The 18,314-nt window shown below is 35.3% G+C and overlaps 1 protein-coding gene, 1 long non-coding RNA gene and 1 pseudogene across 2 annotated transcripts; all 3 read left to right on the top strand.

Annotated features, from left to right (window-relative positions):
* Positions 1-6,279: 6,279 nt before the first annotated feature.
* On the top strand, positions 6,280-7,337 carry LOC149212600 (inorganic pyrophosphatase TTM2 pseudogene; annotated as a pseudogene).
* A 934-nt stretch (positions 7,338-8,271) lies between these two features.
* On the top strand, positions 8,272-12,232 carry LOC149212599 (omega-6 fatty acid desaturase, chloroplastic-like). Its single transcript, XM_089388741.1, has 10 exons — positions 8,272-8,338; positions 8,660-8,724; positions 9,147-9,347; positions 9,455-9,598; positions 9,740-9,891; positions 10,655-10,780; positions 11,043-11,220; positions 11,395-11,513; positions 11,640-11,754; positions 11,918-12,232. Exons 1-10 carry the CDS (start codon positions 8,272-8,274, stop codon positions 12,077-12,079), a joined length of 1,329 nt encoding a protein of 442 aa, XP_089244867.1. The 3' UTR covers positions 12,080-12,232.
* A 1,560-nt stretch (positions 12,233-13,792) lies between these two features.
* Positions 13,793-16,575, top strand: LOC149212598 (uncharacterized). The gene is made up of 2 exons (XR_016250252.1): positions 13,793-14,323; positions 16,167-16,575. It is a non-coding gene; the product is annotated as an uncharacterized LOC149212598 (long non-coding RNA).
* The last annotated feature ends 1,739 nt before the right edge of the window (positions 16,576-18,314 follow it).

The raw sequence follows: 18,314 nt of genomic DNA, 5'->3' as shown, positions 1-18,314 counted from the left end.
AAACAAATTCTTAAGGATGTCACATGACCTTTTATAATACAGACAATGTAAACTTTATCTTCATAGATAAATTACAAGTTAAGCTACTTCATAAAAAGCATTTTGATCTATGCTGGCCAATTCTGACACCCAAAACATTGATGAGATAACTCCTTACTGAAAATGTTTTAACATGGAGTTTGTCAAATAAGTCAAAAATAGTTGAGATAATAAACAATATAAGCATAATTTTGATTGACAATTACTTGTTGGAGTTCTTTGATTTTGTTATTGATTGGGACTTGAGTGTTTTAAGTAGTTTGTATCCTGACTTGTCATCATCGACCTTGCGTATGTCTTCAAGAAAAGTTTTGGAAATCATAAACCCTTATTTAAGTAGAGTAACTCCTCAATTCAAAATCTCTTTGCCTCAGAAACATATATTTCTAATGAGAGATTGGTTTATTCTCAAGCAACAATGTTATTAACGAGGCTTGTTGCATACCAATACCTAAGGTCCATCCTTGGTGGGTTTTGAATTGTTGTACAGATCATCATTGTAGGACTTGCTGATAATGGGGAGTTTGTGGATTTTTTTGGGAAAATCACTGGCAGAGTAACTCCTCAATTCAAAATCTCTTCGCCTTAGAAACATATATTTCTAATGAGAGATTGCTTTATTCTCAAACAAACATGTTATTAACGAGGCTTGTTGCATACCCAAGTTCCATCCTTGGTGGGTTTTGAATTGTTGTATAGATCATCATTGTAGGACTTGCTGATAATGGGGAGTTTGTGGATTTTTTTCCGGAAAATCGCTGACAGAGTTTTCTTTCTCTTATACAAGTATTCTTGGAGATTCGTTTTCCATGGGGGAAATTAAACCAGCTTAAATACATTTTGTCTCTCTCTGATTATGTAGTTAGATGTATTTTTCAAAAATTATTTGATTGTGGTATAGTGTGTTTTTATGTTAATAGATATATTTTCCATGAATATATTCTGAATAATGTGGGACATCAGAAAACTGCATATGTAACTATTTTTTTTTGTTTTGTTTTTTTTTTCTTTCTTTTTTTCTAGTGATTTTTTATTATCAGACAGACTCCATTAAACCTCAGTATCCAGGAATCCATCATTTAATTACTAGGCTGGAAACCCATCCTTACACACACTATTTAACCACTAACCTAAATCACTACTCTCCCTTCCAAGAATGTGGATCACCTGCGCTTTGCGCCCCAACAAAGAAAGAGTCTCCAATAATGATTGAAGAGGATAAGTATGCCTGCAACTTCAATTGCATCTGCGATAAACTAAGAATCCTGATAAATCCCAATCCTACTACATTTCTTCATGTCTTTAAAAGCTCCAATTCCTCAAAATTTCCTCTTCTTCTACAATTTGGGAGGAGAAATTGTAGAAGTAGAGAACATTTTGAAGCAGAAAAGTTTTTTGAAGTCATGAAGCAAAGTAGGATTGAGATTTTTGAAAAACTTCAGTTTACCTCAAATGAAAATGAAGTTGCAAACATTCTTATCATCTTCCAGTATTATTGAAGACATTTTCTTCAGTGAGGTGCAAAGCACAAGTGACCCGCCATTCAAAGAGGGGAGAGCAATGCCACGAACAACTCATTTAACCAATTAGAACATTTATGGGATTTTACTGCAACTCGTTTAATCAAGATAGATGTTTAATCAAGTCAAATTATGTACAACTAATTTTAAAATAGGTAAATAAATTTTACCTATGATGAGGCAAATTTCTTGTCTTGAAGTAGAAGCCTTCTAAGATTAGAAAGTCAGGCTTCTATAGGCAATTTGCTCGTAGTATTAATATATTGTTGACTACTTTGATCAAATAATAAAAGCGCTAGAGGCATAAAGTAGAATTTTTTTCCCTGTTGCAAATTTGTTTCTTGAATTTCAAATGTGCTATCTTTTTGTTGCTAAAAATGGCATACTTATACTATTCTTTAAAAATAAGGCAAAGTGTAGTCAATTTTGTTGATTTTAGCATATTGTGGTTCATCTCCAACAAAGCTAGCATCCAAATGAAATTGCAATGGTGAAATAGTTTGAAATAATTTATTTGTATTCTCAAACAAGGATATGCTATTTTAATCTTTGGATAACCTTTGCAACTAAGATATGCCTTGGATTTTCAACTTATTTTGGCATTGAACTTCAAAATTTGAGATTTCTTGAACAAATTGATCTCCTCAACCAAAATTTGCTTCAGGTTTGGGCTAAAATGACTTATGCACATGCTTCTTTCAAAGAATTAGAAAGTTCGATTAAATTTCCCTTTAGTTAAAATTGAATTTCACCACAATAGCTTCGTCAAACTCAAATAAAATTTCAATGATGGAAAGAAAATAGGAAGTAGGATTAAAATTTCGCTGATACGTGAAGTAGATACTTGAATTATCCTATTAGGACCTATTGCCAATTGCTACAATTTAAGAGCTGTAAGATGGTTACTAATAGCTGCCCCACTGCATTTAAGATCTGATGAAATATATTTTATTTCCAAATCCCATTAGTGCCTGTGCATTTCCTTTGAAGGCTAGGGTAATCAAATCAAAATTGGAGTTAGTACTAGATATGTTTAATTATAAAGATCTGATTCAATCACAACTACTATTTCATAATTTCCAAAATTTTTGAGGACGATATCGTGTAATATTATGTCTTTATGCACATTTTTCTAGTGGATCAACCTTTTAATTCTCTTCTTGATTGTTATTTTGGTTTTAGGAAGTTGTCCAGACCAGTTATGGGCCCATGTTAGTCTTTGTATGCGCAGATAAGGGGAAACCAGGTCTCATAACTTATCCAGACGTGGCCTTGAATTGTAAGTGATATTTGCATAGTTTTTGATGTTTGTCAACGGAACATATACGTTTTCCACTTTCCATTTACTGAAAATTGTGTGACATTGGAACAGATTTGTCATGTTTTCAAGGGTTATTATTTTTCATGGAAGCCTCTTCATTATTGTTCCATAGCTTCTGTGTGTATCACATATATGCACCTGGACCTCAGGTCTGTATTGGCAGATTTCCTGATTAGAATTGGCAGTTATTTATATATGCACTATGATCATATTTTGTATGCATGTCTTAGCTAATTTGATGTTTTAGATATCCGGGTTGCTCATCTTACATTATTTTTTACGCTTTCATTTTAAGCATCCTTGCATTTAGGAGCTCCATCTATTTTATCAAATCTTACGGTGCCTACAGTGGAGGATCTAGTAGAGCAGGTGGTTGAAGTGCTGTATCACTTTGGATATTTAAAAAAAAATATTATTAATTATTGTACTATAGATACATATCAACCAATTTTTTTTTCAAAGTTATCACAATTCAGGTTCACCTTTGATGCGCTTTTATTTCAAGTTAGACCGACTTATGATCTTCCATTAAAATTTAGTTGACAGTAAGCTGATTTCCATAACTTTTACAAGACTATTGTCAGTTATTCATAAAAGTAATAGAAAAATTTTTACATTTCAGAACTTACTTTCCCCAAAAGAGGTATTTTCTTCGTAGTTTCTCTTTTCCCCTTAGAATTGAGGAAAGAAAATAATATTAGTACATAATTACATGAACTTCTGAGTTAATTGCTACAGAGAAGTATGCTACACAGGCCAAAATGAAAACCAGGAGTTAAAGGAAGCTAAAACAATATTGGTTTTGTATCTGTAAAAAAAATAATCGCCGCTAAAGGTTTGACTAGTTGGTAAAGAGGGTGTAATGACATTCATCCCACTGGATTCAATTCCCCCAAGAGGGTGGTATGTTTCATTGCATGAAATAGCAGGGTGTCATGGATGTTAAATCAGTTAACAATAGTTGGAGTCTTTAAATGAAACATAATCATCTGCCAACAAAAATTAAGAGAAAATATTAAATGGTGATAGTGGCAAGTGCCGAGAAATTACCATCCCCTCCTGGTGCATGATGGGAAATGATCCACCAAATAATATCTCTAGAAACATGGTGATACACATGAAGAATAGTGATTTGATGAACATTTCTCTTAAATATTTGAGATGCTGAGAATGTTTTAGGTATTCTATTGAAATTAAATCTATCTAGAAAGTCATAAAGAAAAAAATGGAGAACAAGAATCACCAAGCTGATTCAAGGACAAAGGACTGCAATCCAAATTAGAAAGATCCAAGACACACAATAATCTCACCATGTCCATGAGCTCAAAAAGTTTGGATATGTAGAAAAGGTAGATGAAGTACGCCATCTAAAAATTCAAAACCCAAGATTAGCAGCAAAGAACATCTGATGGATAAAACAAATTAGTGAACAAGGGATAGATTGAACAAAAACATTTGTAAGAGTGCTACAAATAATGACTAATGAAATTCTAGAAAAATGGTTAGCAACACAATACAAGTAACATCAGAAAATATGAGACTAGTGGGTAGAGGATTTGGTGGAAGGGCAACAACAAACCAACTGGGACCAAAAACTATAGGGTGTGGAACATGAGATCATGGCCATGAAGGTAGTTAGCAATTTCATTTGCACCTAGAATCTGAATGCCACCAAAGACTTGAAAGAGGAATTGAAGCAAGAGCATGCTAAGTCAACCTGCTTTCTCTAATCTGCACCGTTATTGTCTCTATCCTACCTTTCTTTAATAAGATTAATTTTATTTTAGGATGGTGAAAGACACATGGCTTATGTTTGTACCTACATGGCAGGGCTAAATCTCATAATGTTTTCAGTCAGGAACCCAGTGCATATGTTATCTTCTGCAAAGACAATCTGAACTTAATGGCCACATGACCAATTTTGTATCATATTACACTCATGAATATGTGTATGCCTTTTCTCCAAGTCAACTGGGGCTTGCCTGGTTGGTAAAGGGAGAGATGACATTATTGGCCCCACCAAGGTGGGCATTGCCACATGAACAATTTTGTACAATATTGCACTCAATAATATGTTTGTGCCTTTTCTCAAAGTCAAGAGGGACTTTCCTGGTTGGGATTCAAGAAAGAGAGGTTGATGTTATTGGCTCTGCCATGGTTTGATTCCCCAAGGGGTATGCTCAACTCCCATGGGCCATCTAGCCAGTGCAATGGGGCAAGGGGGTCACTTAGGACCTTGGAAACCCTCAGAAAACTAAGAAAAAACAGATACCTCCAATCACATTTTCTCACAGCATCCACCCCTAGTAAAGATTTAAAAAATTACATGCAACACTATGAGCTTTTATGATACTGGCAGGGTCCTTTGCCAATTTGATATTATGTCCCTCAAAGGCATCCTACAGTTGATCATAAGCCTTGGAAAACTACTTTGGCGCAAACTTGTGCAAAATCCAAACACATATGCAAGTGTCATTGAAAATACTTACGATAATTTCTTTGCAACATTTGGTGCAAATGCTAATTTTTATTACAATTTTAATTACTAATTCTTGTTTTGATATTAATTTGAGTGTACTATATTTCTATGTTCTGCTAAAAAAATTAAATTCAAAATTTAGTTAAAAAATTGTTGTTATATATTTACATTATTAGTTAAAAATCTTTTAATGCCCATACAAAAGCATCTTAACCCAAAGACATAAAGCACTTAAAGCAAATATACCCAACCTTGAAATAATATTATGAATTAATTTAAAAGAAAAAAATTATTTAATATTTTTTCAATGTAAAAATCAGACCAGGTTGAATTAATTGTAATTATGTAATTATATGTATTGACTAGTTATATTAATAGATAGGCAAGGTTATACGTCTTTGTTCGGTCATGTCCTTTAATTAGGATATTTTTTTTTTTTTTTTTTTTTCCGAAGGTGGCAAAACCTATCAAACTCAGGTGTCAAACCAACAGTGAGGACAACCATCTCTGGCTGCTATCCGCGAATGTCAATTTGACTCATCACCGTTATCAAGGAAAACCACGCCACCTGTAATAACCCGCTGGTGGTCCGTAAGGGAGCAGGCTTTCACTCCTGCCAGATGCCTCTGGGTCTTGGGCCGTTAACCTGTTTCCTTACGTCCGAGGAAGACGAGCTCTTAGCCAAGCAGAAGCAGTTTTACGGCATACTCCAGGCCGATTTAATTAAGATATTGCCTTCAATTATAACTTATTACTATGTTTTTTATTTCAATAATAATATTAATAAAAATTTATTATTATTAGTTAGGCCGATAGGCCTTCCTTTGAAAGGGACCTTTTGTCGTCCTTCTCCTTCTGACACTGACACCTGGCGAACTTCGTCTTTGTTCAGGAGACGCTGACACCTGGCGACTTGGTTTTCCTCGTTCAGTTACTCGTCATGGCGTTCATCCTTCAGTTACGGACGGAACATGGCGGAACATGGCCTTCATTTCTGTTATGGGCAGAGGGTTGTTATGGGCGGAGAGCTCTAGAACCATCGTCTTCGCCGCATATTTCAATTCGTTCGAGCCATAGGAAGGGCGGAGGCCTCTTGAAGAACCAGGTTGAGCTTGTGAAGAGGAAGGACTGCGACAGATAAGAAATTGCGATGATTCCTGATAGTCTGTCGTTTGAGAAGGGTTTCTATATTTTTATCAGGGCGTGCCAGCTCCTGACACAGAGGAATGGGGGGGTTATATTGGTGGGATTGGCCGGGCCTTCTGGTGCAGGGAAAACGGTCTTCTCTGAGAGGGTTTTGAATTTCATGCCGAACATCATCTCTATTTCCATGGATAATTACAACGATTCCAGCCGAGTAATCGACGGAAATTATGATGATCCCAGGTTAACAGACTATGATACTCTGCTTCAAAATATTCATGATTTAAAGGCTGGAAAATCTGTGAAGGTTCCTGTCTATGATTTTAAACTCAGCAAACGCACTGGGTACAGGGATATTGACATTGCATCATCTAGGATTGTGATTATTGAAGGTATCTATGCTTTGAGCGAACGGTTACGCCCTTTCTTGGATCTCCGCGTGTCTGTCACTGGAGGAGTTCACTTTGATCTTGTCAAGAGGGTTTTGAGGGATATAAATTGGTCTGGTCAGGCACCGGCGGACATCATTTATCAAATATCAGAGACAGTTTATCCTATGTATAAGGCCTACATTGAGCCTGATTTGCAGGCTGCCCATATTAAAATTGTGAACAAATTTAACCCTTTCTCTGGATTTCAAACACCGACTTACAGTTTAAAGTCTAGCCGTATTGCCACAGTAGACCAAATTAAAGAAATATTGTGCAGATAATCCATTTATCATATCTCCAAATATTGCATTTGAAGTTAGTGTTCGTCTGCTTGGAGGCTTGATGGCTCTAGGGTACACAATAACAGCCATGTTGAAGAGAACAAGCCGTCTGATGTAGTTTAACTATTGTCCAACTGCATATCTTGAGATGAAGCTCTCTCTCATCCATTTTGCGAGCCCGTGCGCATAACCCCCTTAGATATGAGTTTTGCCTAATTTTTCTGCATACCTTGTTCTGCAACTGTTTTCCGTTCTAAGTTTATTCTGCATAACTTGTTCTCCAACTGATTTCCGTTCAGTCAGTGAATAACTTGCTGCAAATCTTGCAATGGAAACATCTTAAATGCAAATAATTTTTTCTATAACTGTTTGTAATGCAATTTATCCGAGATCTATATGCATCCTCTGCCCTGAAATCCCTCTCAATGCATTTTGTCACCATTTCATATGGCTATCTTGCACTGGAACTATTTGCAGGGTATTTTGCGTATGCTCTATATGCATATATTTCAATGAAACTGATCTTATGCAGTTTGTCTGTGCCTCTGGTTCTGCTGTATACTTTTCCCCTATGACGTGTCTCAGAGATTTGCTCTAAGTTTTAATTATGTCTTTACTCCGTATGCTGTGTGGTCAGTTTTTCGTCAAAGATTGGCTCATTTTATATTTTTATTTGGTTGGTAAATATTAACTCTTCCCCTTTGCTCATCAAGTCCCTTGGGATGGACAATACGTTTTCAAGTTTGTCACTTTGAGGTGTATTTGGATAGTATTGATATGCCTTGTGTGGAATTTTAGTTGTCTGGTTGCTTTGACCGCTTAACCATGAACTGCTGTCCCTTTATTTTGACCATTTTCTATACCAACCAGAGGCACTGAATTTTTGGTGACAAATGAGTAACTGCATAGACAAATGAGTAACTGCATATTGTTTGGCCTGATGGTATGTCTAATTTCAGGCAAGTAAACTTGTTTGCCTTAATGACTCTACTGCTTTATGTTTGCAGAAGTTGAAATGATGAAAGAAAGATTTTCAAAGTTGTTGCTGGGTGAAGACATGTCAGGTGGTGGTAAAGGAGTATGTACAGCCCTGGGAATATCTAATGCTATTACAAACCTCTCAGGTATAACATTTTTAATTCTGTTCTGGAATCACACAGGATTTTATGCAAGTCTTAAGACACAATTTTTTACTTAATCTTAAGACATAAATTTTCACTTAATTTCAAGATACTAACCCCTAACATGGGGATCTCTTGTGGCAGCTACTGTTTTTGGACAGCTTTGGAGATTGGAACCTCTGGTGCAGGAGACATTTCAAACAATCTATATAAATAGAAAGATGCAGAAAATGACAGTCAAATTTTGTACTCACAATTATGACAAGAAAGCCCCAAAGCTCCTCATAGATGAGAATATTTGCAGGATGTTAATATTGTTGTAAGTTTGTAGTAGTTGTGGAAAATCTCTGGTCACTTCTGATTTTGAGGATGGTAAACGGGGTGAACTGGTCAGTTGCAATTTTTGGCAACCTAACCTAGCCCGGACATTGAATGAGGCCTAATAATATACACAGAGGTAGCCATCCCGGGGACTTGACCCCATGACCTCCTGCTTGTAATGCACAGCACTCAACCACTTGAGTTAACCCACTGGACTAGATTAAAAACTAAACATGCAATACCTTATGTGGGGTTTTGCCCATGCATTCAATTTCCTCTTGTTTTGTTTTGCACTAATGCCCACTTTTTGTGATATTGATGTGTTAATAAAAGAGAGCTGATTTACAGGTATCATTTCAGGAAGGCATTTGAGTCATTCAATCAATAACGAAGTACATCTCTGTCTCCGCTGTTCCCAGTATTTGAATTTTCGCTGATGCTTGCTATTCTTTAAATGCCATAAACGTTACTTTGTTGGTAACCTGAACAGAGAACACCAACCCAACTATGTGGGTTAAGGAAGAAGGCATTGAGATTCATCTCAGCTGTGGCTGTTCCTATTCCTCCACCTCCAGTTAATGACAAAGAGGAAAGAATGCACCTTGCTGAAGATTATGGATTTACCCAAATTGGGGAGCCTGTTCCTGATAATGTGACATTGAAGCATGTCATTGATACACTACCTCAGGAGGTATCTCGTTGTCTCAGTTGTTTTGACATGTAATTACAAATCCTCTAGACGTGCAAGTTGTGGTGTATTTTAAGGTCACCTAATTCTGCTTTGTAATACCTGGACAGGCATTTGAGATTAACTATTTTAAGGCTTGGAGAACTATAGTTACATCAGTTACTGCTTATTCACTAGGGATTTATATCATATCAAGAGCACCTTGGTACCTCCTCCCTCTTGCTTGGGCATGGGCTGGAACTGCAATCACCGGGGTCAGTTTATTTTTATATATCAAACGATGCTTTCATGACAGTGAGCATGTTAATTTTTGAAAAGAGGAGTTGTACAATTTGGGAATTTTGTCATCATGCCTTTTTTGTTTGTATTCTTCTGCTAATTGTTTTTGTTTGTAGTTCTTTGTGATAGGACATGATTGTGCACACAAGTGCTTTTCAAAAAACAAGATGATAGAGGATATTGTTGGGACGCTGGCCTTCTTACCTCTAATCTATCCATATGAACCACGGCGAATCAAGCATGACAGACATCATGCCAAGACAAACATGTTCTCTCTCTCTTTCTCTCTCTCGGTATGTGTGAAGTTTGAACAGAGGGAAATTAGTGAAGCAAATGGTATTTGTTTAATTTGGTTAAAATGCTGACTATAATTCATAACAAATAGTTTCATTTCTTTCTCATTTGCATGTAAGGAAGCAAATTATTATCGAATCTGCTAGTATGCCTAGAGAGGATCTACTTTGGATTTTTCTAGACAATGATGAGTCCTTTTAGTTGTTTGTATTTAGCCTACATTCCAGAAAAAGTTACAGTCTATATGATAACTCATCTGAGATTAAATGGACCTGATGCAATTATGTGAGAGTGGAATTCTTACTTGAGTTTATTATTTTTTCTACAATATTAGCCATTGGATAAATAGTTGCTACCAGTTCAGCCTGTAGAATGGTTTGGCATAAACAGTTATTAAATAACAAAAACCTAAGTGAAGAACATATCTGCCAAGCCTCAACTTATGGACAAATATGTATCTAGCATACTCAAACGAAAATAAATATTTGGTGTTTGTGCATTATTCCATGCATGTCGACCTGGAGGCTGGCTCTATATGTGTGTGAGAGAGATTTCCTGCAATCCACCTAGAAAAAGATGAGAAGTGAAGGTTCCTCCTTGACAGCGGATCACTAATTTTACACTTATAGTCCAGTAATGGCACCTTGACAAGAACAGTTACTAATATTTGGATATTGATATGATCTGTGACTAATTTCTTTGCACCTTGACATAAGTTGTGACTCTTTTGTGCCTAGGCTAGGTGAAGACACTGCATGGCACCCATTGCTAAGGGAAAATTATGACTGTTTACCGCTGTCTTTGAGGCCATTGTTTGATGCTGGATTTGGTCCATTACGTCCATGGTTATCAGTTGGTCACTGGTATGCATCTATATTAAAGGACTATCTTAATGGTCTCGGATGTCCATATTACAGTACGATAGGGCATGATGTACCATTTAATTCAAGATGATCTTTGACAAATAAGATTAAATGAATGTAGTTGACGTTTTCTATTTGTTTTTCCTTTGTTATGCTGAGAGCTTCACCTACGAAGCATGAAAAACGATGAATCCAATCTCGTAACAGCTTTTGTCTGTATCATACTCTATTATACCCACACACATTTTCTGCTTTATGACAGGTTGAATTGCCACTTTGATTTGAACAAATTTAGAGCATATGAAAGAAAGAAAGTTCTTATAAGTTTGACTTGGGTCTTTGCATTCATGGCTATTGGATGGTCACTGATAATATACAAGACAGGAGTTATAGGCTGGTTCAAGTTTTGGCTCATGCCATGGCTTGGATATCACTTTTGGGTAAACTTCTCTTCTCTCATATATGTCATCAACTCTATTCAAATGGGCATGTTCGTCCTATGATTTTCTACTGGTTATGTAGTTTATTTAATTTACTGCTTCTGAAATTGTACAAGGATTCGTTAAAGCTTGTGGCATTCTTTGTGTGCCTTTTTCTGACATGAAATTGTGCAGATGAGTACTTTTACTATGGTCCATCATACAGCACCTCATATACCTTTCAAACATCCCAAACACTGGAATGCTACACAAGCTCAATTAGGTGGAACAGTTCATTGCAGTTATCCACATTGGTGATGCTCAATTTTACTAATTCATCCTTTTTCTATTTTCATTCAATTTGTTTTTCTTCATCTTATTATTTTGTGTGTGTCAGGATAATGAGGCCTTTGCAGATCACCCATATATTTATTTTCCAGGATTGAATTGTTGTGCCATGACATTAATGTTCATATTCCCCATCATATTTCTCAAAGAATTCCAAGCTATAATCTACAGTTAGCTCAGGATTCCCTCCGCCAAAACTGGGGCAAGGTATACATTTTTTCAAATTAAAATTAAAAATGTACACTATATCTCATCCGTCATTCTTTTTGACTTGTATGGCTTTTAGAAAGGTAATGTGTGGCGGACAGATCCTTAGATTCATTTTATTTTCTTCATTAATGGGTTTTCTTTGGGTGGTATGTATGACCAGTATCTTAATGAGGCCCACTGGAATTGGCGATTAATGAAGACAATAATGACAAAGTGTCATATATATGACGAGGACAAGAATTATGTGGCTATGGATGAAGGTGCACAAGAGGAGTCAAAAGTCCTCAGACTTTTAAGGAGATTGATGCCAAACTCATCATAAGATGTAATGATAGTTCTATTACACCAATGACCTTGCCGACAACCTACGAATTGATGTTTGCTCTTGTTGAACAGGATCATCATACACTAAAGCATAAGGAAATTAGGAGGAATTTCCATGCTATAGGTAGATGAAGGTTTTTTCCGTAGAATTCATGTGCCCAAGGGAGCACCCCACTTGAGCCCCCAACTTTCGTTGATTTAACAGATTCTTCAAAATGTTTGCGATATTTATGAGTGATGATTATGAAATATATTAATTGTTTTACTGTGATTAAGAGTATGATCTGTTTTCTATACCTAAAGAACAATGGTATCTTCATATACTATGTTTCGGGATAAGTGCAAAGCAATGAATGATCCACGTGGATAATAATTTGCATTGAAATGCAATTAAGAGAAGATGCATATTAGCTTCAAGGGATAGCTCAGTTGGTCAAGTTTTTGTTGCTAAGTATCTTGCCACTTGGCAGGGTGGAGTCAAATCTCCTTGACGTCCTTGGGGTTAGCCCTGGCATATTAGGCTAGCGGGTAGATCCCTTCAGGTGGATCTGCCTGGATTATTGCTCAGGGATATTGTGATGTAGCGGCCACTTAGTGTCTGTGAACCACAGTGAAAAAGACAAGATGCACGTTGAGGATTTCCTCAAATTAGGTTCAAGATGACTTCCTTTCTTCTTTTTTGCACTTCGGAAATAGATGAATTTTATTTCACTCTTCAAGATTATGGTCATATACCAACATCCTAAAATCTTGCTCATGTTCCGCTTGTGGTCGTATATCGATAACAAAACATCAAGAAGAAGGAAGATCTCACCTCAACCTTTTCCCTTTTTCTGGAGCATAACTACCCTTAAATATAGTCCCTTACAACAGATTTTACAGACACAGTTCCAGCGATCAAATTCAGCCCTATGAGATGAGAAACGGTGAACGACATAGAAACGATGAACCTTACATTGAATAAGCCCCTTAACTTCTTCCTCCTGACAGATTTTTGACTAGGCTTGAAGGGGATGTCCTTCCAAATCCAACCATCCTCAACAAATGAGAGGGCTTCTCTTTATATAGAATTTTAGCTCAACCTCTCTTACAATAAAATAAGAATAAGTGAATCCTAGATCCACATTCTCTCCTAGAACAATGTTAAATTATACATCATAAATGCTCTTCAAGGCAGGTCACTCTTTAAAAACAATGCATTATGCATGAACACGGGTTTGAATGAGTCCTTATGCCACTTGTTAGTCTCCTAGGAAAAGCACTTCCTAGCCTGCGTGAAAAGTTTAAATATTTAGTCACAGATAAAGAGCATTTAACTCCAGCCTGTGGTTATCAGCACATAGTGATTACAAAGCAGTTTGCTTCTGTAAGATGATTGAAAAAATTGGACCAAACCAAAATAATATAAAAAACGGGAAAGGTCAAATATATAAAAGGGAAACTAATCAAGCACATGAGATAAGGAAAATGTTGCGAAAAAAAGGAAGAAGTTAGAAGTATACATTTTGTGTGGATGACTATAAGAATACCTCTTTCAATATGTCGATGTTAATATCAGAAATGTGAAAACCATCTTTTGCACATGGTTTGACACATTCCATTCCTAATTTTCCTTCCCGACGGGTTACCTTCATGTAGTTAGAAGTATACATTTTGTGTAGATGACTATAAGAATACCTCTTTCAATATGTCGGTGTTAATATCAGAAATGTGAAAACCATCTTTTGCACATGGTTTGACACATTCCATTCCTAATTTTCCTTCCCGACGGGTTACCTTCGTGTAGGGAACTGTTGTGGATGCATAAGGATCAAATTTAACACCACGAGTTTGGACATGTTCCTTGTTCATTGTGAGAACCATTTGATAACCAGTGGGATCATCACCTACTTTACCCATAAATGCTACTCTACCTCTTAACCTTACAAGTGCAATAGTAACATTGGATGGTGGTCCTCCCGGTGCCCTGAAAAATTCTGGAGGACTCATCAGCCCAACCATACAAGGCCTTCAGTTTCTCTACTGCAACCTACGACTCTGGTTGTTGACTTTTCTTTCTTTATACACCAAGCCATAGATTTGTATTGAATATAAATGTCTGTCTAAATGGATGCTTTCATGGGTTGCATATAGGTACAACATGGCAGAGGATAGCGCAGATGATGATGATGATAAATCATCAATCAATGAGCTACAAAAAGCGACTGAGGAGGAGCTCAATCTGCACAATTCCTTGGCTGAGGTACAATTACATACTATGTTTTGCTGAGTTGTGCTTTTCTCTAAGATCAGATCATTATGTGTAGTTTCTGTTACATAAGCTTCCATATATCTAGTGCGATGCCTTGTATCTGAAGTTAAATGTGACTTTATGAGTTAATTGGTATTTGGATTCTGTGCTAGCTCAATGTGGTTTCCAGCAGGAAAAACGTTTTTAAACTAATTCCCCTCTCTTTAGGGTCGGTAGTCATCAAGAAAAAATAATCTGAATTGTATTCCATGCTTAAGACTACTTTAAAAACAGAGATTTCTGTTTTATTTCCGTGTCAACCCTTTCTTTAATATATATCTATATGTGCCCTCTTTTGCCCAATTATTAGTAATGAAATTGTGAGTTTAAAAAAATTTATGTTCTGGACTTGCATGTTTTGTAATGTTATGTTGTTTAATTTGAAAGATGGGATTTTCTCTGAAGCTTAGAGTCTTCATGCTTTGGCTTCATAAATGTGACAAAAATTGTTTGCAAAATCTTTTTATATTATTGTCTGTGATTATTGTCTGAAACTTACACTCTTCATGTTTTGGCACGATGAAAGTGACAAGAAGTTTTTCTAGATTGCAGCATGCAAAAGCACATCTGAATGAGAGGGTTCTGCTAGAAGGAAAAAACAAAATTTCATTGAGAGTTTAAGAAAAACTTGATTCCCTTGAGTGTAGTTGGCAATCTTTATTGGATGTTGAGAGTTTTCCCACAGAAACTGGGATCACAGGGAAATTGGGAAAGAGACCACAGCTTCTTCAGCAATCTCCCATTCACCAACCCTCTGATAAATCCAGTGCTCTCATATATATGTGTGTGTGTTGTGCCATACATGAACTCTTAAGAAATTTCAAAAGCCTTCACCTAATGCAATCCTCCAGGTTTTTCAAGACACCAGAGAAAACTACTTACGATCAGTTTCTTAAACATGGAAATTTTACAACACACTGCTTCCAAAACAGCCATCCAAAAGGTCATTACTATAATAGCTTGATTAGAAATAGATTGAATGAGAAGGTCCAGATGGTGTATTCAATCATCTCCATCCATCTGTTCTGCATCCTCAGTGCTTACTTGGACAATATAACAGCCTTCATATTTATCCCTTGCAGACGTGCTGAAAGGATAATGACATGGAAATTTTCCTTGCTTCTCTGATTCCGTCCAATGATGGGCCAGCTGCAAATTTTCCTGATTGAAATTTCCATTTGACCTCTTTGCAATGTGTTTGGAGTCTCTTATCACCTGTAGACAATTTAAACCTTTCTCTATTGCTATTTTCATAATCTACCAAAAAGCATAAAGTTCTGCTCTGTTGTTTGATCCATCTCCTACAACGCTTCTTTGAAACTGATCTCGTAATTGTCTCTTAAAGTAATGCCTCATGATCCACAATAGCTGGGATTACCTTGACAAGCCTTGTTGAAATAACTCCACACTATTGTTATATATATATATATCTGGGGATCTTAGTATTATTGGTTTCTTTTCCTTTAAAGGTGGCTGTGTCCCTTAATATGCATATCTATTCTTGTGTCAAACTTGATTAGTAATAACATCTTTGTTTTGAATTCTTTTCATTTCTTGCTAGCCAAATAGCTTAAGTCACTGTACAAGGACAGTCTGATGCCCACACGCAGTTAATACAGAATGTATTTTAAAAACTAGAATTTAGCTTTGTAGTGCTTGAATCATCATTTCATGTTGGTTTTCATTTGTTAGTAGCCAGATCATTTCTCTTACAATATGATTGTAATATCTTTTGTTTCTCTTACAATATGATTGTAATATCTTTTGTTTCTCTTCTGTGGGAAATTTTGTACAGGAGTTCAAACAATGTATATAAATAGAAAGATGCAGAAAATGACAGTCAAATTTCGTACTCAGAATTATGACAAGAAAGCTCCTGCAGGGTTTGTGAGGAAAGAGAGCTTCAACACCAGTTCTGTCTCCAACCGCCAAGATGATCAGTATGCTACTAACATGTTTAGTGAAGAATTTCTGCTATTCTCTTGTAATCTATAGGCCCCCAAAGCTCCTCATAGATGAGAATATTTGCTGGATGTTAATATTGTTGTAAGTTTGTAGTAGTTGTGGAATGGCTTACTTTTGTGCTGCTTCTCATCTTCAACAACAAGAGTTTCTGTGGTGAATAAGCAGAATCCATGTCTTGCCTTGTGACGCAGCTCTCCATTGTGATAGTGTTCTTTGTAATGTCTCTGATAAATCCTTTAGACTTCTATTTCATTCTGTAATATGATGAGATTCACTCTACAAGATTCGGGGATTCACTCTACAGAGTCCATGTCATACCTTCTGAATCAGCTCTCCACTTGTGCTAATTTTCTCTGTAATGACCCTAATAAATCCTATATAATGAGATTTCATTTTATAATATGATGGGATTTCACTCTACAAGATTGCTTTCAGTTTTACTTGTATTGTGGTATATGAAATTTCTCAGTTTTACTTGTAATAGGATGGGATTTCATTCTCTAATATCATTAGATTTCCCTCTGCAATATTTGCTACTAAATTTTACCATTCCAAATTAATAATCCTATCGGCCTCTCTTTGTACCTTTTGGGACAATTGCTAGTTATTATATTAATGAAAAAGTTATTTATAAGTTTAGATTTATTTTAAATTTGATGTATAAAGTGTGAGAAAGAAGTTTAAAGTTAAATGCATTTTATAATAAGGATCTAATTTAGTACTTTTGCATTTTATAATAAGTTTTTCTTAAATCTTTAAATCGGTTTTATCATAGTAAATATCAACAAATACTATTGTTAAAATCATGAGTTGTCAAAATTTAGAACCCAAGATTATTAATAATAAATTATTAATTTTATTCTATTAATTTTGTTTTTATTTGAACAAATCAAAATATTTACATGATAGACTAGAGCATTACAACATCTCTTTATTTCAAGTAATAGACAAATTAAACGACAAAATATGATGAAAAATCATTCAAAACTTAAAACAACTAAAATCATTAATAATAAATTTTAATTTTATTCTATTAATTTTGTTTTTATTTGAACAAATCAAAATATTTACATAACAGACTGGAGCATTACAACATCTCTTTTATTTCGAGTAATATAAAAATTAAAACTAGAAAATATAATGAAAAATCATTAAAACTTTAAACAACTAAATTCCATTTAAATTTTATATATATATAATTTATTTAACCCTAAAAATAATAAAATTTTCAATTTCTTTTTTATTATATATATTTTTATACTTGTTAATGGTATCATGGTTGTCCCACAGCACCCAAAACTAATAACCATAATCTTATACTTTATCAATTAATTCATATATACATATACACTGCAATATCAAATAATTGCGAACACATGAGAAACTCGTGAAAAATCACCCCCAACAAGTTCGTGGTCGAGATTTTAACGAGTGTGCATGTATCGCGATTTCAGCTGATTTAATTTTCATGAGTTGTGTTCACTTTTTCTTTTTAGGATAATCTTAAAAATCCCTATTCTGAAAAAATTATATGATTACGATTTTAGATAATTTAATGTCACTTTTAATAGTGCTCTCACTTATATTATTATTATTATTGTTTAGATAATCTTCGGCAAAATCACATAATCAATCTTTTGTCGACGCGTTTCGAACCAACCAGTGTGGTTCATCGTCAGGACAAGTTGAAGAACCAATCCAACTTAGCGTGATTAAATAGAGTGTGCAGACACTCCAACAAGTTGAAGAACCAATCCAACTTAGCGTGATTAAATAGAGTGTGCAGACACTCCAACAGCTATAATTCTAACGGCTACTTTTTAACCTAATGATCCAAGTCAAACCACTCAATTAGTTAACTAATATTTCTCGAAAAAGTTTAATTAAGTAAATAAAGGAATTCATTTGTCAATTTTAAATTAATAGGTATATTATTATTATTATCTCAAATAATAAGAAAAATCATAATATAATATTA

The sequence above is a fragment of the Pinus tabuliformis genome, chromosome 1_1 (genome assembly GCF_031772625.1).
Source record: "Pinus tabuliformis cultivar Carrire ecotype Pingquan chromosome 1_1, CPIR1, whole genome shotgun sequence".
Classification (NCBI taxonomy): domain Eukaryota; kingdom Viridiplantae; phylum Streptophyta; class Pinopsida; order Pinales; family Pinaceae; genus Pinus; species Pinus tabuliformis.
The sequence above is the reverse complement of the archived record's forward strand: the minus strand, read 5'-3'. Positions and strand labels throughout refer to the sequence as shown.